Here is a 20672-nt window from a genome sequence, read left to right on the forward strand (position 1 = left end):
TTAAGTATAATTTAACCTTTACAAGGAGATCTAAAATATCATGAAAAATTCTTAAACCATGCTAAAAAAAAACAGTGCTGTCCTCAGGTATGGAAAACTGCCCTTTCCCAAATGTTGCTGTGTTTGCATCTTGGCTCCATTTTTTTTCTAGCTATCTCCTGACTCTTCCTTTGATGTCGTTTTTTTCCTGTCAGTATGCCTGCCTCTTCTATCATATTGGTGTGTAAAGCAAGTATCTGAACTTCTTTTACAAACAATTGTAACAAAAATAAATAGGGTTCATATAATGTTCTAAAGGAATACTCCTCAGATTAAAATTCGTAAACTAAGTTAGCTGGGCGTGGTGCTGCACCCCTGTAGTACCAGCTACTCAGGAGGCTCAGGCAGGAGAGTCACTTGAACCCAGGAGGTGGAGGTTGCAGTGAGCCCAGATCATGCCACTGCACTCCAGCCTGGGCAACAGAGCAAGACGCCATCTCAATCAATCAGTCAATAAATAAATATTTTTAAAAAGTAAAATAAAATCGATAAACTTATTTTGGCTGTGTCGTCTTTTTGCTTATCGTTGGTTCTTCCCTAAATTCTGGGTAGGAGACGGTAGCCAAGTGGTTGTGTTGGGAAGGAGAAGGAGGTTGTTCTACTAAGCCTGTGCTGGAAGAACACTTCCCTGACCAGCCTCCCCTTTTCTCCTTGTAAACATTTTATGACTCTTAGTCTGAGAGCCTCTATGTATTAAGAGTGCTTGCTATTGTTCTTGTAAGTTCTTAGCCTATAGAACTGAAGTTTAGCCTTCAAAGACCCATTACTGACCTTCGTTTAAAAATATCAACTGTTTTTAGATGCCACAGTGGAGCTATCCTTGGACAGCACACAAAATAATCAGAAGAAGGTGCCGGCCAAAACGCTTGTTTCTCTTCCTCCACAGGAAGCCACAAATTCTTCGAAGGCCCAGCCAACCTATGAGGAGGTGAGAATCTGTGCTGATGGTCTTATCGCTTTCAGATATTCAGGATTGTGTGCTGCTAGTCTGAAGTGCAGTTGACTATGAACCTTGAGAAAATGTTTATGACTCTTGAAGGAGATCTTTATGGTTACTGGACAGCCAAAATGCAATACAGGAGTCTTTCTTGGGCAGAGTATCTATTGCCCAGAGCAGAAAGGCTTTCAATGGTTAATAAAGATACTTAGTGTGTGAAACTTCCATATTCAAGAGTATAGTTTCTCCTCACTCCATTCCTAGCCTGCAAGAGGCAAGTCTTTTGAAATCTGGAAGTTATTTATTGTCATCAAAATAAGATTTTAAGGGAATAGATGTAACAAAGACTTGTAAGCTGGCTTCTAATTTAAAATTTTGAGAGTTGGTTCATTGGAATTGTTGGGAATGGACAAAAGCTGAACACTGAAGGATACATCTTGATTTTATTAGATTGGTATAAGGTTGGTATAAGGTTATTACAGGGTAAAATTAATAGCTTTTTTTATATCAACTCTCATGATTTGTCTTTTCTTTAAAAAGCTAGAGGAAGAAGAACAGGAGGACCAATTTGATTTGACAGTCGGTATAACTGATCCTGAGAAGATAGGTAAGTGTTCTTAGGACTCCTCGTGATGTTAGGGTGTGGCTGTAGAAAGCATAGGTAGCTAATTTCAGGATGGCTACCCTCAGAGTCGAACTAGCCAATGTGAAATAGTTCATTAGTATCTTTCCTGTAAAAGTAGACCCCTTGCTATGTTTCTACAGCCAGAGTCTATAGTTATTTAGTGCATTAGTCAGTCTTTTCTTGGCTTTAGGAAGAAAAATTAGAGTCATCAAATACTACTAGAATCTGTTTTTATTTTTATTCTTCTGGTATTTTTAGAGACAAGGTCTCATTTTGTTACCAAGAATGGAGCACAGTAGCACGATCATAGCTCACGGTAACCTCCAGCTCCTAGACTCAGCAATCCTCCCGCCTCAGCCACCCCACCCTCCCAAGTAGCTGGGACTACAGGCACTTGCTACCTTGCCAACTAATTGTTTTTTTTGTAGAGACGGGGTCTTGCTATATTGCCTAGGCTGGTCTTAAACTCCTGGCCGCATGTGATCCTCCCTCCTTAGACTCTCAAATCACTGAGATTACAGGCATGAACCACCAAGCTAGAGTCTCTTTTTAAAAACTCAAACAGGCTGGCCACAGTGGCTCACACCTGTAATCCCAGCACTTTGGGAAGCTGAGGCAGGCAGATCACCTGAGGTCAGGAGTTGAAGACCAGCCTGGCCAACATGGTGAAACCCCACCTCTACTAAAAATACAAAAGTTAGCCAGGTGTGGTGGTGTATTGCCTATAATCCCACCTACTTAGGAGGCTGAGGCCAGAGAATCGCTTGAACCCGGAAGGCAGAGGCTACAATGAGCCAAGATCATACCACCACACACCAGCCTGGGTGGCAGAGCAAGACTCTGTCTCAAAAAAATTTTTAAAAACCCAAACATTGTCTTCTCCTTCAGAGTTGATAAGACCATTTTACTGTTTTTTGAGATAGTAAATTACATGTAAGCACCCTAAAAAATACGATATTCTAAAATTGAGGGATACTGAACTTATTTTTCCCCTCAAGAAGTTTGAAACTCTGTTTTATACATATATTCTTGATAACCTTATGAGATGGAGAAGTCTGTCTGTCTGTGGGACCCAGGTTTAATTGTACTCAAATTGGAGATAGATCTTCAAAAAGCATAACACTTAACTTTGACTGGACTTGGATTTTTAGAATAGCTTTCTCCTCTCCCAAGCTTGCAAGCATTATCACTGCATGGAGAACAGTAGGCTTTCCTTGTTCCAGCTGTGGTTCCTTACAGAAGAGGTTATACAGAGCCTGTCTTCCTAAACAGCAGGAGTGTTTATACAGTTAAGAGGACAAAGGTAATTCTCAATCCTTGGTCTATTTGGAACTAGGGACAGGACTTTGTTAGACTTTCTGCTAAAATGGTTATCTTTTTTTTTTTTTTAGACGGGCTCTCACTCTGTCACCCATGTTGGAGTGCAGTGGTGCAATCACAGCTCACTGCAGCCTCGACCTCCCAGGCTCAGGTGATCCTTCCACCTCAGCCTTCTGAGTAGCTGGGACTACAGGTGTACATCACCATACCTGGCTAGTTTTTTTGTATTTTTGTAGAGATGGTTTCACCATGTTGCCTAGCCTGGTCTCTGGCCAAAATGGTTGTCATTAAACTGTTGATTTTAGGCCAGGTGCAGTGGCTTATGCAGGTAATCCCAGCACTTTTGAAGGTCAAGGCAGGAGGATCACATGAACCCAGGAGTTCGGGACCGACCTGCCCATCATGGCAAGACCATATCTCTACAAAAAGCAAAAAATGAGCCCTGTCTCTACAAAAAAACAAAAAATTACAGAGGCATGGTGGTACATGCCTGTAGTCTCAGGTACTTGAGAGGCTGAGGTGAGAGGATCACTTGAGCCTGGAAGGTCAAGGCTGCAGTGAGCCAAGATCACGCCTATGCGCTCTAGCCTTGGTGACAGAGGAAGACCCTGTCTCCTAAAAAAAAAAAAAAGTTGTTTGTTTTTTTTTTTTAATTTGAACTGTTGAGTTTTGCTTTCCCCAGACTGTTACACTGGTAGGAAATTTTTGAGCATGTTATACAATCCTGTCATCTAACAATATAGGACACCAAGGGCCAAAAAAGAAGTAGCTTTCCATGGTAGAGCCTGGACCAGGACTTTGCATTATATGCCTAGATTCTCTCTTGTTTCTCTAATATTTATGAATATTCTTTAAACACATGAATTTTAAGCTAGTTATTTGCTGCTTTAAATCCTTGGTGGAATAAGATGAATGAATGGCACTAATTGTCTTAAAATGTACCAAGTCATGATGTCTGAACCTGGAGAGGGAACATACTGGTTTTCTAAGGCTGCTGTAGCAAAGTACCACAAACTGGTGGAAACAACAGAAATTTCTCACACTTTTGGAGGCCAGAAATCTTAAATCCTGGTGTTGGCAGGGTGCTAGAGAATGACTGTTCATGCCTCTCTCTCAGCTTATGGCAGCCTCAGGCCTTCCTCAGATTGTGGATGCATCACTTCAGTCTCTGCTTTCACTGTCACGTGGCATTCTTTCTAAGTGTCTGCATGCTGCCTTCCCTCTATAATGCCTATTACTGTGCGCACATTCCCGCTTGAACAAATAAGGACACCAATCCGAGTAGAGTAGGGCCCACCCTAACGTCTTCATTTTAGCTTGATTACATCCGTAAAGACCCTGTTACCAAATAAGCTCACATTCTGAGGAACTGGGAGTTAGAAACTAAAACATACCTATTTTGAAGGGGACACAATTTATCCCATAACAGAGAGTAATTTAAATATCCCATGGATCAGATATTTTTAAACACAAATCACTCTTGAGGATAAGCTTTCATCTCCTTGCACTGTAGTCTAGATTCTTAGTCATGTTGATGCCAAGAAACCAGCTAATTAAAACATTTTCATATTCAAGGCCTGATCTTTATAACAACACATTCTGTTTATGTGGGCTGTTTATTCAACATGTGCTTCTTGTTCCTGTACACATCTAAATAATTTAGAATTTAACTTTTACCAGGATATTCTTGTTAGAACCTTGGTAATTTGAATGTGTTATCTTCAACTCTGAAATTATTCTGGAAATTTACGTAAATTTAAAACCTTGTATTACTAGCTCATTTGCAGATCTGTGCTATGTACGTGCAGTATGTCTCTTTTCATGTACATTGCCTAAATAAAAGCAGCTGAGAAACAAAATATCTAAAGATCTTGCCTCTTCTATTTTCTCTGTGTTTGCATTTAGACTTTGTTAATTGCAGGCACTAAATTATGGGATTGACTTCCTGGACATTTAACCATAACTATTCTGCTATGAATGAAATTTTGAATATTACTTCTATAAAGTTAGATTTCTTTCTTTCTTTTTTTTTTTTTTTTTTAATCAGTAGGAAACATCCTTGGTAGTATTGGATAATTTAGTAAGGTGGTTTAGAAAAGAACTAAAGTTGGTAATCAGTATAAAGTAATTTTTAAAGTTTAGCTTATGGTTTCTGTTTTATATATACTCTGGGTAGGGGCTGGGGAAATACAGCAGATAAGCCATCTATTCCTGTGTAAACTTCAAATTCTTGGTAAATTTTACAGGCATTTTCAGCCATCTTATCGAAACCAAGTTGTAATGTGTGACCCTGCTGATCCAGTACAGGATCTGCTCTTCTTCCCCTGGCCCCTCACCCAGAACCAGTTCAGGGGCTTGAGCAGCTGGTAGTTGTTGACCTAGGTTTTCCTGTTTGATATGGGAAGGAATCAAGGGTCGGGGAGGCAGGGAACAAAACCAACCCCAGACACCATAGTCCAGCACTGGAGCTGTGTCTGTTTGGATTCCAGAGTATGTCTTTTCAGTGCTCAGGGTATCAATGGCATCTTTATCTTTTTAAGTGGTCTAGGTCAGGACATCACCACGGAGAAAAAAACAGTAGCTAGAATCCCAAATTATTTAACAGTCAAAGGCTTTTTCATAAAAATAATTCCTCCAGGAAAGGGAGATTTGTGTGACATTAGGCAGTCAAAGTGTCTTCCTGCCAGGCCCTTTACTCTTGGTGAACATGCTAGATCAGAGAGGTCAGTGTCCCCCACCCCCGGCACCATTGGAGGGGGTTGTGACGCTATTTCTGAAAGAGCAAATCAAGCCCAGAGCTAGCCTAGGGTAGAACTACTTGTTTCCTTTTACATCAGTTGCTTCCTTCTCCTCCTGCTTTATACAGCAAGAGAATTGTTTGGTTTCGGACAGATGTGTGTAAGCAGCCCAAATATTGGCATGGTAACAACTGACGGATTGTCAGTATCCAGTGCTGCTTTGTGGAGGGTATAAATGGAGCCTGGCTTTGGAACAGAGGGCTGACTCTCTTGTGTAACTCAAACTGGGGCCCAGCCAGCATCCATGGGGGCTTGCTATGTGTCACAGAGGCCCAGAGGCAAAGTAGGAACTAGATTCTAGGATTGCATATAAAGCTTGGGGATGAAACGAGCATCCCTTCTTATCCAGGGTTCCTATGGCGTATGATTCCTGGTTAAATGTTAGCTGAATTGGCACTGCTTTGGTTTACAAGATAATCTTCTCCTGCTTTCTTGTTCTCCCACAGGGGATGGTATGAATGCATATGTAGCCTACAAAGTTACAACACAGGTGAGTCCAGGTGACCCTGCTCGTGACCATCTTCATAGACCTTGGTGCTTATACCAAGATCATCATTCAAATTATTTCTGGGTATCTCCTTTGTTTCTTTGCCAACATCTTCATGTTTACTCAAGATGGAGCAGGCCTGCATCCCCCTTGGTAATCTCATCTGGGTACTCCAGACTGAGTCTTTTTAATACTTTTCCAGAGAGCTAACATTTCAGTGTGAAACTTTGCTCTATTAAGTCATGTGGTGTATCTGATACAGCCCCATCCCTTTTAGAGAACTGTATGGTTTGGAGCTAGATTCGCAGATTGCTCTAAACTATCTTTTAAAATCTTCAATGCTTCTAAGGTTTCAGAGAGCTTCTTTTAATACTTAACCTTTTGCTCCCCTGGTCTGGTCTCCTTTTGTATATAATATTAATACATACAAAATGTACACAATGTTGTATACAAGTTATGAAGCATAATAAATGAAGCCCTAAACTTACCACTAGTCTTAAGTTGAGTACCATTGAATCCACCTGCGTGTATATCCATCATATCCCCTGCCTCATACCTTAGAGGCAACCTTTCTCCTGAGTTGTCTCTCATTTCCTTTATAAGAAATCTTTACATATATAGATATATATTAGACTGCTTTGTTCTGAGTTTCATAAAAATAGTATCATGCTGATAATTGTGCTTGCTTTATTGAGCATTTTTTCTCTTACCCATCCTTGATGGTCATAGCTTTAGTTAGTTCATATACCACAAAATATTTGTGTTTTCCTGTTGTGAACATTTTCTGCTGTCAACATTTTCCAGTTTTCGTAAATGGGAACTTTCTTGCATGTCTCTAGTGCACACGTGGAAGGGTTTCCCTAGAGTACGTAACCAGGAGTAATTCCCCTGGGTCATAGGTACCGCAAATATTGGACACAAGGAATACAAACTGTTTTTTAAAGTCTTTGTACCAATTTATACCCCATCAGCAGTGTATAAAAGTTCCCACTGATTCACTTCCTTGCTAGCAATTGGTGAGGCCAACCTCCTTAAATTTTGCTTATCTGGTGAGTATAAAGTGAACTCTCGTTGTGATGTAGGCCTAACCTTTTTTGCTAGGAGTCTGCTTTGTATTGTCTCTCTATTATTTGTTGGCCTGCGTCTTGTGAGCTCTAGATTATGATACTTTAGAGGTTAGTGTCTACAGCTTAGACATTTCATCCAATTCCTATCCTGCTCCCCACCTGCTTCCCCTTGTTAGAAGCACTTTTTGTCTGTCTTTGGTTTGGCTGCTGTAATTCTAGGAGCTAATACCCTTAAATAAGTCAATGAGGCTGGGCGCAGTGGCTCACACCTGTAATCCCAGCACTTTGGGAGGCCAAGGTGGGTAGATCACTTGAGATCAGGAGCTCAAGACCCAACATGGTGAAACCCCATCTCTACTAAAAATATAAAAATTAGCCAGGCATGGTGGCACACGCCTGTAATCCCAGCCACTTGGAAGGCTGAAGCAAGAGAATTGCTTGAACTTGGGAGTTGCAGTGAGCCAAGATTGCGCCACTGCACTCCAGCCTGGGTGACAGAGTGAGACCCTGTCTCAAAAATAAATAAATAAAAAGGCAATGAAGGATGAACTGGGCATGGTGGCATGTGCCTGTATTTTTAGCTACTTGGGAGGCTGAGGTGGGAGGATCACTTAAGCCTAGGAGTTCGAGGCTGCAGTGAGCTGTGATTGCACCACTGCACTCCAGCCTGGATGACAAAGTGAGATCCTGTCTCCAAAAAAAAAGCGAATGAAGGATGAATGGGTTACTGGTTACTGTAGAATTCTAGCTTTAAACTAGAACTGAACATATCTTTCTTTAGAGCAAGAGTTCTTAACCTGGGAATGAAATTGTATTTGAATTTTTTTTCTCAAAGGTCAGCATGGCTTCAGATGTATTTGAATTTAATTGGTTGTCTTTATAATCCTATATATTTTATGCATTTAAAAATCATTATTCTGAGAAGAGCTCCTTAAGCTCCCAGACTGCTAAAGGGGGAACTATAGTTTTTAACAGTTTAAGACTCTCTGCCTTGGAGAAAGCTATTCGCCAGGTGACTGAAGGTCAGGGATCTGGGAAATGGTTTTCTTTAATGTCAGTTGGATGGCTTTCAAGATACCATCCCCTATTTGGAATTAAATTGCTTTGTGTTTTTTCCTGTCCCCAAGACAAGCTTACCATTATTCAGAAGCAAACAGTTTGCGGTAAAAAGAAGATTTAGTGACTTTCTGGGTCTTTATGAGAAGCTTTCAGAGAAGCACTCCCAGAATGGCTTCATTGTCCCTCCTCCACCAGAGAAGAGCCTCATAGGTGAGCCTGTGGTCCTTCATTCCACTGGGATTGTTTTCCTTTGCATTCTCTCCAAAATTCACTTACTGTTTAGTATATGAGACAACTTCTATTAACAGTCTTGTGGTTAGAAAAGAGACATTTCCAGTGTTTTCCTACCCCGGAGGTCTAGAGAAAAATTGCATATTTTGGCCTGTTCTCTTTTGGGTGCAGTCGAGTCTCTGAGTTTAGCCTCCAGAGTTGTTATGTTCATTTGTTTTCTCTTGGTCTTTAGGAGTCTTAAATGATTGCAGTTCCCTCCAGATTGAAATATACTAAATCGGATTTGGGGTCAGAGGAAGGAACTCCTCATGAACATCAGTTGATGTTTGTACTCTGGGTTCCATGGCCCCCTTTTTAAGAAGATGTATACTCTGCAAGTCCCAGCGTTTAGAACCTTCAGCACCTGAAGACTAGTTTTCAAAAATGTCTGTCATGTAAAGAAGCTTTGGCTCATCCCTGCACATAACATAGAAGCAGTCTTGGGTTGTGTTTTGTAATGCTAGCTAATTGCCTTTCCTCCTGTTGACACTTTAAAAAAATAACAGAGTTATCCTCTTCATGATGATTTATGGTTGTTTTAACAAGTGCTCTAGGAGGTCCAAAAAAATAAAAATAAAAAAATAAAAGATTTATGGTTATTTTGCTTTTGAAATTCCATTCTAGGAATGACAAAAGTGAAAGTTGGGAAGGAAGATTCGTCTTCTGCAGAATTTCTTGAAAAACGGAGGGCCGCTTTAGAAAGGTAAGTGCCGTACAGCCATTTTCCTCAATTACATGAGCACAAGTGAGAAGCTGAGAGTGAGTCTTAATGATGAGACAGTCCATTGAGTTAGAGGTGAAACTTAAATGAATTGAAGTTGCAAACCTCCATATTCTCTCTTACCATTTCCTGAGTTGCTTATTTTCCCACCTTGGGAATAGATCATCTTCTGTTTTTTCCCTATCCTGAGTAAGCAGGCAGTCATATTCTTAGACAATCAAATATGAATGGCTCTGAGGTTTCTTTTTGACCAGTTGTTTTTCTGTGCCTTTTTGGAAATATCAAGAATGTGAACTTGAATATGCTTACAAAGAGAGTCCTACTTAAGTACCTTATCTGAGGGCTTTTTTTTTTTTCCTTTTTTGAGACGGAGTCTCGCTCTGTCGCCCAAGCTGGAGTGCAGTGGTGCAATCTTGGCTCACTGTAACCTCCACCTCTGAGGGCATTTTAAGTAACAAAAGACATGGCATCACTGCTAGCACTGTGTGACGTCCAGAACCTTCTGAGGCCAGCTCAACTAACCAGATGATAACTGCTTATGTTTTAGGTACCTTCAGAGGATTGTGAATCATCCTACCATGTTACAGGACCCTGACGTCAGAGAGTTCTTAGAAAAAGAAGAGGTTAGTATTCAGTGCAAACTGAATTTCATAATTTATATCTGCCCCTAGTGAAATGAAACTGGTTCATTCTAAAACTATGTGAGCACTTAACATGCCTAGTACCAGATTATATCCTACTTTTGTGTGAGCCCCTGAGAGTGACAAGTATTTTTCAGCCTTTGAAATAAAAGCAGCTCTGCCTGTAGTCAAAAGCAATTGGTTGTAGAGGTCAAATGGCAGCCTAGCATTGTCTTACTGGATCAACACAGTGATCTCTTTGGCAGGCCGTTGGCATGTTGTAGGTTACTTCTTGGCTCAAATTGAATGCATATTTTATGTGAGGCGGGGCATTGGTTAAAAATCAGTTACCACAAACCACAGAACTGCCATGTAGCAAAAGTGTTAATTGAAGTAGACAGTCTTTTTTTATAGACCATGCATAGGCTAGTCATGATTGTCAAAAATTGGAGACAGCCCAATTGCTAACAGTGGAAGAATTACATAAAATATATCAATACAACAAATACTTGATTCTCATCATAAACAAAGTATACAGAAATGTTAGTACATGGAAGCATACATTAAAAGAATTATAAAATGTAAAACCTGAAATAGCATATAAATACAGCTATATGGTGGGCGCAGTGGCTCATGTCTCTAATCCCAGCACACTGGGAGGCCGAGGCGGGTAGATCATGAGGTCAGGAGTTCAAGACCAGCCTGGCCAAGATGGTGAAACCTCGTCTCTACTAAAAATACAAAAATTAACTGGGCATGGTGGCGTGTGCCTGTAATCCCAGCTACTCAGGAGACTGAGGCAGAGAATTGCCTGAACCTGGGAGGTGGAGGTTACGGTGAGCTGAGATCACGCCACTGCACTCCAGCCTGGGCAACAGAGGGAGACTCCATCTCAAAAAAAAAAAAGAAACATGTAAGTCATTAAGGATCGAAAGAAACATTGGAGTAAAATGTTTTATCTCACAGGAAAGCAAACTAGAAGGAAGTGATCGGGTAGGGCTGTCGTTTTAATTTTTATTTTTAAATTTTTCTTTCATTTGTATATAGTATGTGTTACTCCAGTGAAGAAAATGATACTAAATAAATGAGATTTTTTAAATGAAATGTTTTAATTAAAAACTCCTTGTCAAATGCTTGAAACCTTTTGGTCTTCTCTTGTGGGTATTCCTAAATCCCTTCTTCCTTTTCACCCTCTCATCTCTACTCCATACCTCTAAGCTGGGTTTGTCTGTAGCAGCACCGTGGACACTTTCGGTCAGATCATTCTTTGTCGTAAGGATCGTCGTTTGCATTGCAGGAGATTTTACCAGCATTCCTGGTACCTACCCACTAAATCCAGGTAGCATCCCCTCCGCAATTATAACAACCACAATCATCTCCAGACATTGCCAAATATCCCTTAGGAAGCAAAGTGGCCCCAAGTTTAGAACTCCTGCCGAGCCAGGCACAGTAGCTCACACCTGTAATCCAGCACTTTGGGAGGCCAGGGCAGGCAGATCACCTGAGGTCAGGTGTTTGAGACCAGCCTGGCCAACATAGTGAAACCCTGTCTCTACTGAAAATACACAAATTAGCTGGGTGTGGTGGTGGGTGCCTATAGTCCCGGCTACTCGGGAGGCTGAGGCAGGAGAATTGCTTGAACCTGGGAGGCAGAGGTTGCAGTGAGCCAGGATCGCGCCGCTGCACTCCAGCCTGGGCAACAAGAGCAAGACTGTCTCAAAAAAAAAAAAGAACTACTGCCATAGAGTCCTGAACACTAAAATCTGACATTTTAGCATGATGTGCTGTATATGCTATAGATTCTTCAGCATGCTTTCCATGCCTTAGAGAGTACTGGGAAGACTGAACATCAGTCAAATTGTTTCTAAATATTTGGCATGCTTGGCTACTAGGTCATCCCTGAAAGTAGCTTTGATCTGAATAAATAATTCTCTTGTCCTTGGATATTTGTTTACTGAAGAAAATGCGAACACAGCACAGTTTTAGTCTCTTAAGACTTTTAAGCCCAGTTGTACACAAAGTATGCTAATCCAAGGGAACTTTTGCCTTTTAACAAGAGTATGCTTGGTACTTAAGCGTTTCATTCCTGGGTAGGCAGACAATGTCAATTTGAGGTTGCCTGGCCACATAACACCCTAGTCTACTTTTTTTCTGTATAAAATATCAAAAGCTGAAAATGTTGCTGATTCTTTTTAACATGTTTCTTTGATTTTTCTTTTTTCTTTTTTCTTTTTTTTTTTGGAGAGGGAGTCTTGCTTTGTCACCAGGCTGGAGTGCAGTGGTGTGATCTCGGCTTACTGCAACCTCTGCCTCCTGGGTTCAAGCAATTCTCCTGCCTCAGCCTCCCGAGTAGCTGGGACTATAGGCCATGTGCCACCATGTCCAGCTAATTTTTTTTTTTTTTTTTTTTGTATTTTAGTAGAGATGGGGTTTCACCATGTTGACCAGGATGGTCTCAATCTTCTGACTTGTGATCCACCCGCCTTGGCCTCCCAAAGTGCTGGGATTACAGGCATGAGCCACCGCACCCAGCCTGGTTCTTTGATTTTTCTTTATGCACATGTTAGTTGTGGATTCCTCAGGCTGCCTTTGAAAACAATTTACAGTTCAAATAATTGTCTGGCAAGTTTTGGGCATGCCATCTGATGGATACTAATTCTTCTGAACCTAAAATAGGACTAGCAGATAACTTGCCATTCCTGCCTTCTTGGTCTTGTAGCTGCCACGTGCCGTGGGTACCCAGACTCTGAGTGGTGCTGGTCTCCTCAAGATGTTCAATAAAGCCACAGATGCTGTCAGCAAAATGACCATCAAGATGAATGAATCCGACATCGTGAGTAGCCCTGTTCCTCTTACCTCCACCTTCCCCTGAGGCTTATAGGTTAGAACCCCTAAGGAGTCCTAAAATTTCTGAGATTAGAAACTTTTTAATAAGATATTTCAATCCCTTTTTAAAAAACAACTGCTAAGAAAAGACTGTAGTGCACCCATAGAAGTAATCTCATTAAAGCTCTGGGCTTTTGTGTTTCAGTGGTTTGAGGAGAAGCTCCAGGAGGTAGAGTGTGAGGAACAGCGCTTACGGAAACTGCATGCTGTTGTAGAAACTCTAGTCAACCATAGGAAAGGTAACAATCTCTGAAATGCACTTGGAGCTAGGGGAAATTGTTGTCTCCAGTGAGCTGGAGATGGGAGGGCATGCTGTTCCCAATCCACTCAGCCATCCAAGTTGAAATTCTCAGCCCACCTGGTCCTTGATGTTCTGATGTCCTGCTCTGCATCGTCTAGCAGAAAACAGGGTTCAACCACTGTGGGCATTGTACTTTTCTACCTGGGAGGGGTGCAGGGAAGCCGTCCCAGATACAGCGTGACCTGGGGATGTAGGCTTCTGTTGATTTCAAGTTGATGGCTTACATCCAAAATGATGTCATACATGATTTAGCTACATAGTCAAACCAGCAATGCGGAAATGCAGAGAAACCACCTGTCTTCTAATCCTTTTTCTTTCTTTAGTGAAATTTGCTTAAGAGCTGGTGAAATTTTCCCAGTTTGAATATTTTCCCTCTCTGCCTTGAACATGCTGATAATTAGAAATCTAAACAGACAGAAGACTCACAGCATGAGGCCAATGGAAATAAGGGTTGGCAAACTATAATCTGGCTCATGGGCCAAATCTGGCCCTGGTTCCTATTGCCATAAGCTATAAATTTAGGTTTTTACATTGTTAAAGGAATGAATGGGGGTAGAAAATAATCTGTAGCAGAGACTATATGTAGCCTGCAAAGCTTAAAACATTTATCATCTGGCTCCTTTACAGAAGGAGTTTGCCTGACCTAGAACATGCAGGACTCTACAGTGTCCACATACATTCACTTTGCCTCCTGTACATAGAGGCTACCATCATGAGCTTTAACATAAATATAAGAACAGTTCTGGCAGTGCGGTGGCTCACGCCTGTAATCCCAGCACTTTGGGAGGCTGAGGTAGGTGGATCACTAGCTCAGGAGTTTGAGACCAGCCTCACCAACATGGTGAAACTCCATCTCTACTAAAAAAATACTAAAATTAGCTGGGCATGGTGGCGTGCACCTGTAATCCCAGCTACTCAGGAGACTGAGGCAGGAGAATCACTTGAACCTGAGAGGCAGAGGTTACAGTAAGCCGAGATCGTGCCACTGCACTCCAGCCTGGGCGACAGAGCAAGACTCCATCTCAAAAAAAAGAATAGTTCCTTTGACCTGTTTGTGTTATTTAATGACTGGCCTTTGGTTCTCTAGGGACATTGGAGCTGCTTCCTTCAGGTAGGCCTAACCCAGTGAAACTCGGGATAGCTGGTGCCTCTCCCTCCTGCTCCTATACCAGGCCACATTCTCTTTACTCTCCAAATACAGTTAACTGTGGTGTAAGTGACTGGATTGCAGAACCCTCCGTTGCCAGATATGCAGTGGGCAGCATTGCTAAGACATGCCATGCAGTGTCAGCTGATTTGTCCCTTTTTCTGGTGAGATCAGAGAGGCCTCTGCTGTCTTTTCCTCCTTCCAGAGCTAGCACTGAACACAGCCCAGTTTGCAAAGAGTCTAGCCATGCTTGGGAGCTCCGAGGACAACACGGCATTGTCACGGGCACTCTCCCAGCTGGCTGAGGTGGAAGAAAAAATTGAGCAGCTCCACCAGGAACAGGCCAACAATGACTTCTTCCTCCTTGCCGAGCTCCTGAGTGACTACATTCGCCTCCTGGCCATAGTCCGCGTAAGCTTCTGTTTCCTTTCCTCCTCCTTCCCTTGATTTGATTTGTCTTTCCTTTGCTCGTTCCTTTCCCAAGACAGTTTCATCCCATTCTAGTTTGTAAATAGGTGTCGCTTTTTCTACTTTTAAGAGAAAAGGTATCCTATAAACCAAACAATCTATTCACCTGTTAGCTAGTTATCACTGAATCATTTTGAGGCCCACAGCCAAGATTCCTAGATGCATTTGGAGAAAAGACCACTCTTGAATTTCGAAATAGGTCGTCCCTTATTGTTGAAACTGGACAGTGTCCTCTGTGCTCCTTTCTTGAAGCAAGGTTCCTTACAGACCTGCTGTCATGACCCCCGGAGCAGTCCTTTGGTCTTTGGACTTCCTCAGGCCTTTGGTCTTTGCTTCCTTAACAGTAAGCGGTGGCTTTGCTCTGGTTAAGAGCTCTTGCTGGCTTCCACTTGTCTTTCCAGTGAGGGCAGTCAGGTAACTACATGGAACTGGCTTGGCATTACATGGAATAGTGCAGCCAGGGGGCTGAGAGAGCTTGTACCAGAGCCCTCCCTGTGCTGTGCCACCCCACACTGGTAACATTCCAGCCTGCCCCTCATCAAGCACCTCACTCTTTCTCCTGGTGATCAAGCAGCATGATTTCCCGTGAGCACACCTAGCAGTTAACGTTAAGGAATCTTGACAGTGGTATTAGCTCTCAGATGGCCTCCGTGAGACAGAGGAAAGAACCAAGAGGGAGCCTGGCGCTACACTATAAGGGCCTAAGTCTGTCCCTGACTTGGCTTGCAATCAGGATGTGTGAGCCTCAGAGTTAGAACAATACCAGTCCTCGTTTTCCATCCCCAACTTATCTCCTGTAGGGAGCGTCTGGGTTGTGTCAGGAGCTGAGCTGTTCCCAGGCTGTCGTGGAGTTGCTTCATAGAGGCTGTGAGGTTGCTGATTGCCTCTCCGGCTGCTATGTGGTTTGCTGCTAACTCCAGAGTGATAAGAGCCTTGAAAAATAAGCTGCTATGTAATTCTTAGAACTGGTCAGGCTACTTAGACTGGAGAGGCAGCCCCAGGAAGGGCACTCTCTGGGGGAAGCTTTCTGTGAGGAGCATTGCTTGGGTCTCTGGAGAGCAGAGCTCTTGGATACAGCCCCTAGGCAGAGTAAGCCTGCCTCACCCTAGAGCTCCATGGGCTAGGGCTGGGCACAGAACTCACAGCACAGAACTGTGAGTGGTTCTGTGGACCCTCCACCTGCCTACCTCATGATTAAGGCGGGATTGGAGAGAAAAGGAAAAGTTTTTTTTCTGTTCTTCCCTGAGCATGGTGCCGGACCACTGTTAGCCCAGTGGGTTGAGCTTGAGTCTTACTTGGATGTGATATTAGCCCTTTACCTAATACTTTGACATTGAGGTGTTAAGATGGGCAGGGGAGCAGCAGTGACAGTGCTGGGGCAGGGAATTTGGTGGCGTTGCCCTCCACAAAGTTCAAGTTTGGCAAAAGCCTTCACAAAGGAGGCATAGACAATATTCAAGGAAGGCCAGGCCTGGTGGCTCACACCTGTAATCCCAGCACTTTGGGAGGCTGAGGCGGGTGGATCACCTGAGGTCAAGAGTTCGAGACCAGCTTGGCCAACATAGAGAAACCCTGTCTCTACTAAAAATACAAAAATTATCTGGGCATGATGATGAATGCCTATAATCCCAGCTACTTGGGAGGCTGAGGCAGGAGAATCACTTGAACCCGGTAGGCAGAGGTTGCAGTGAGCCGAGATCGCGCCATTGCACTCTAGTCTGGGTGACAAGAGTGAAAAAAGAAGAAAATATTCAGGGAACTCCTGCTGGGCGACTGGCCCCAGGCACAGACCCTCGACCCAGGCTGCTGCTTGCTGCATATTAAGTGAATCCACGGGTGTGGTTAGTCAGGTCAACAGCTTCCTCCCCTGGAAATGTTGATTGTGGTCAGGGAACTGGAAACAAGGAAAACTAGCAAGCAGATTTTGGGGAGCTTCTTGGAGGCCTTGGTAGCCTAGAGCAGGTGAGTGTGTGGTTGGGAAGAAGCAGTGTGGCCCTGTGGTGGTTTGAAGGGTTGATTTAAAATGTGATAAGCTAACCTTGTACATTATTTGGGTGTCAGTTTCAAGGTTGTGTCCTTAGGGTGGACTTCTCTGACATATTTCCCAGGCTAATCTAGGACCCTAGTTTTATGTTATAGTACCCTGCTGCTTTCCCAGTAGTCTGCGTACTTATAAGTATCTATTTGTAATTGTGAATGTAATGGTGGCCTTTTCCATTAGATGATGAGTTCCATGAAAACGGGACCATGAGTTTCATCCCTTGTATTCTTAGCCCCAGGCACGTCGCAGGCACTCAGGGAAAGTCTGTAGCCTTATGAACTGACTGACCTGAGGGAGGTACTTTTGTAAGGCATAGTATTGGTCACTGGCATGAGGCCACCTACTGGCTCCCTGCCATCCAGCCCTGGGAGTAGCATGAAGCAGCATGGCGCTGGCCTCCTGGAAGCTTGGAGAGAAGTCTTACCCAGGCTTTGCTCCTAGACATTAAACTTCCCAGCTGGGCACTAACATGTGGCTGCAGAACCTGCCCTTGCTCCATCCGTCCCTAGCACAGCTGCTGGGAGAGCCTGCCCCGAGGCAGAGACAGCAGAGCTCTTGAAGAGCTGGTTGTGCTCCTCCTCAACCCCACCCCCACAGGCTGCCTTTGACCAGCGCATGAAGACATGGCAGCGCTGGCAGGATGCCCAAGCCACACTGCAGAAGAAGCGGGAGGCTGAGGCTCGGCTGCTGTGGGCCAACAAGCCTGATAAGCTGCAGCAGGCCAAGGACGAGATCCTTGAGGTGAGTCCCCTGAGGCAGCCCAGCCAGGGGGTTCTGTTGGCTCCAAATGAACCCAGCTCCCATCCCACCCAGAGGCTTGGAACCCCAAAGCAGGCGAGAGTGCTGATTGAGTGTAAAGGGTTGTGGTTGCTGAGGAAGCCTCTGAGAATGACTCCAGGGCTTCCTGAAGCCTGATCCCCCTCTTCTCTTCCTACTCTACCCAGACTTGTCAAATCAGAATCTCTGGCCCGGCATGCTGGCTCTCACCTGTAATCTGAGCACTTTGGGAGGCCAAGGTGGGCAAATCACTTGAGGTCAGGAGTTCGAGGCCAGCCTGGCCACCATGGTGAAACCCCGTCTCTACTAAAAGTACAAAATAAATTAGCTGGGCATAGTGACGTGCGCCTATAGTCCTAGCTACTCAGGAGGCCGAGGGACAAGAATCGCTTGAACCCCCGAGGAGGAGGTTGCAGTGAGCTGAGATTGAGCCACTGCACTCCAGCCTGGATGACAGAGTGAGACTCCATCTCCAAAAAAAAAAAAAAAAAAAAAAATTCTCTGCAGGAGGGGTCCTGGCTGGGTCTTTGAAAAGCTACCTAGCTGATTCAGATACGCCTTCTCATGAGAACTAAATTAGGTTTTCCAGGCCTACCACCGCTGCTGGTGAGCACCTAACCTGGAGGCTGCTGGAGCAGCAGAGCTTCCTTGAAGGACCACGCTTGGTCCCAGATGCCTGGAGCACAGGCATCTCTTTTCCAGCCAGCCCCTAAAATGGCCTTCTGCTGGACTCTGACTTACATGCAGAATCCCCTGTGACACCTCATCTTATCCACAGGGACAGAAAGACATAATGATCAATCAAGAACTCATGTAAAATTGCTGTCCAAATGTGAAGTCTTAATAATGATGCCATAATATGAGGTGATCCTTTCTTTCTTCTTTCTTCCCAGTGGGAGTCTCGGGTGACTCAGTATGAAAGGGACTTTGAGAGGATTTCAACAGTGGTCCGAAAAGAAGTGATACGATTTGAGGTGAGATAGAAGATCCTACTTCTCACTTAGCATGCAGTACTTGTTTTGTCCAACTCTATTGGGTAAGGAGATAGAGGTGCCGTGACTTGGCAATTCTCATGAGCAGGCGTGGCCTTCTTTGGGGGGGGTGTATGCTTGTTCGTAGGCACAGTGGCACACTTACACTTGTGATTAGACCAGAGCAATTAGACACAAAGCTTGCAGCTGCCACATACCTTCGGCCCCATCCTTTCTCCTCCACTTCCCATCTCCTGCCCTCCAACAACAAAGCCTTTCAAGGCCTTGGCAGAGCCTCTTTGGCTGGAAATTACAGCTATTCCCCCTGCTGCTTCTACTTTCCGAGACTATGTTTGGCCTTGGTCAGCAATAAACACCACCAACCCATCAAAAGGGAAAGGAAAAACTGGTCGGTCAGTGTACAGTCTTGTCTCCTAGAAAGAGAAATCCAAGGACTTCAAGAACCACGTGATCAAGTACCTTGAGACACTCCTTTACTCACAGCAGCAGGTATGTAAGTTGTGCCTGACCTTCCTCCTCTACTGCCCGCTCCAAAGGCCGGCTGCCTCCTTGAGGCTTCTGCGACAAGATGCGCAGGCCCTGCTTCTGAGGGGCTGGGCCCTCCTATAGTCGATCACTGAAAATAACCCCTGCTGCTCTGACATGGAGCATCCAACAGGGTCTTTTATTAAGCAGGAGGGCCTGGCGCCGCTGCCCTCATTCTGAGGTGAGTTCGTTTTTGAGGACAGACTCCATCTCCCTGTAACTGCTTAGCTTCCAGCAGCCACCCCATGGTACCACCTGGCCCTCCTCAGGCTGAGGCCTCATCAGTACGTGAAACAATGGCCCCACTGTGAGGAGCTAACTGAGCCAGGAAGGCTGTGGCCACCGCAGGGGTGCTCCCTCTGGGTTGCAGCCAAGACTGTCTTCAGAGACTGGCCTTGCACTTGGGGCTCAGAAACTGCTGCTTCCCCTGGTGAGAGGGAGGTGTGAGGGTCATGTGGTGTGTACGGCTGCTGGGAGCTGCCTTTGTGGGGCGGAGGTGCTTGGGGAGCGCCAGGAGGAAGTGCTTGCTTCCTCCCAGGCTGGCTCAGGCTCTGCCACTAGGTGGGGGCACTTGCTTACTGTCCCCACTTCTTTGCAGCTGGCAAAGTACTGGGAAGCCTTCCTTCCTGAGGCAAAGGCCATCTCCTAATGGACCAAGGACCCCAGAGCCCTCTTGTGTGACGCTGCCTTTTTATACACAGTCCTCCTCCACCTTGATGGACCCCCCATCCTGCATCCTGCCTAGGCTGGACTTAACCCCTTTTTCCCTGTCCCCACGACCACTGTCCCCAGTTACTCTAACCATTATTTCATTTAGCTTCCATATATATTTTCTTACCTAAGAGAATAGTTTCCTGCTTTAAGCAAAAGACCTACAATAGGTGGTAGAATTATGGGATGGGGTGGAGTATTGATATAAATATATAAATACAAATGTATATTTTTCAGGATGTGGTTTAGGAACTGGGAATAACGTTTTCTGTTACTCCTGATGGTGCCATGAAAAGGTTATGTAATAAAATATTTTAAAATCAGGTCACATGACTCAGAATGGTGGTGCTTTTTGCTTAGGCTGGGAACAGTTGGGAATCAGGTCTGGAATACTCCTAACCAAGAAGTTGCCCAGGTATAGTAAGTTTTTCTCTACCGTTCACAAGTTTTTGCTGCTGCTTCCCTCTGGAAATGGGATTTCTTTCTCTCTGCCTACCTCAGCTACCTGTTCTGAGGATCTCAATCTGTTTCATATTCCCACTTCTTAAGGGAAGGAGTTTTAAAAACATCTCTTAAAATAAGAGGAGCAAACCTATTCTCCTGCAAAGGAGGCAGAGACTTTGTTTCTCTCTCTTTCTCTTTTTTTTCTTTGGTATCCCCATTGTTAAGCAAGAGCCTTTCTCTTTTATTCCTCCTGTTCCCCTAAGCTGCTCAGGGCTCTCTGAGTCTTGCCCTCTGATGGCAAGTCTTATATATAAACCTATTTTTGTCACCCATCAAAACACATTCTCAGTAGACTGTGTGAAGGTGTGAAGGGCTGATAAGGACTTGATGCTTTATCTCCATAGACATGAAAGCCATGCCCTCTGCCTCTAGATAGG

At 44.1% G+C, this 20672-nt stretch overlaps 1 protein-coding gene across 1 annotated transcript in view; it reads left to right on the forward strand.

The window, feature by feature from the left end:
• SNX1 (sorting nexin 1) overlaps positions 1–20116 on the forward strand; it is a 43183-nt gene extending 23067 nt beyond the window's left edge. Inside the window, exons 3-15 of the mRNA XM_012443005.2 lie at positions 840–967; positions 1517–1583; positions 6166–6209; positions 8401–8542; positions 9227–9305; positions 9871–9946; positions 12663–12776; positions 12975–13068; positions 14483–14688; positions 17384–17527; positions 18457–18537; positions 18973–19044; positions 19679–20116. Of these exons, the coding sequence (XP_012298428.2) occupies positions 840–967; positions 1517–1583; positions 6166–6209; positions 8401–8542; positions 9227–9305; positions 9871–9946; positions 12663–12776; positions 12975–13068; positions 14483–14688; positions 17384–17527; positions 18457–18537; positions 18973–19044; positions 19679–19729 (1298 nt within the window). The 3' untranslated portion in view covers positions 19730–20116. The remainder of the gene's footprint in view (positions 1–839; positions 968–1516; positions 1584–6165; positions 6210–8400; positions 8543–9226; positions 9306–9870; positions 9947–12662; positions 12777–12974; positions 13069–14482; positions 14689–17383; positions 17528–18456; positions 18538–18972; positions 19045–19678) is intronic.
• Positions 20117–20672: the final 556 nt, after the last annotated feature.

The sequence above is a fragment of the Aotus nancymaae genome, unplaced genomic scaffold, assembly GCF_030222135.1.
Source record: "Aotus nancymaae isolate 86718 unplaced genomic scaffold, 86718_ANA_hifiasm-v0.15.2.pri h1tg000041l, whole genome shotgun sequence".
Lineage (NCBI taxonomy): Eukaryota > Metazoa > Chordata > Mammalia > Primates > Aotidae > Aotus > Aotus nancymaae.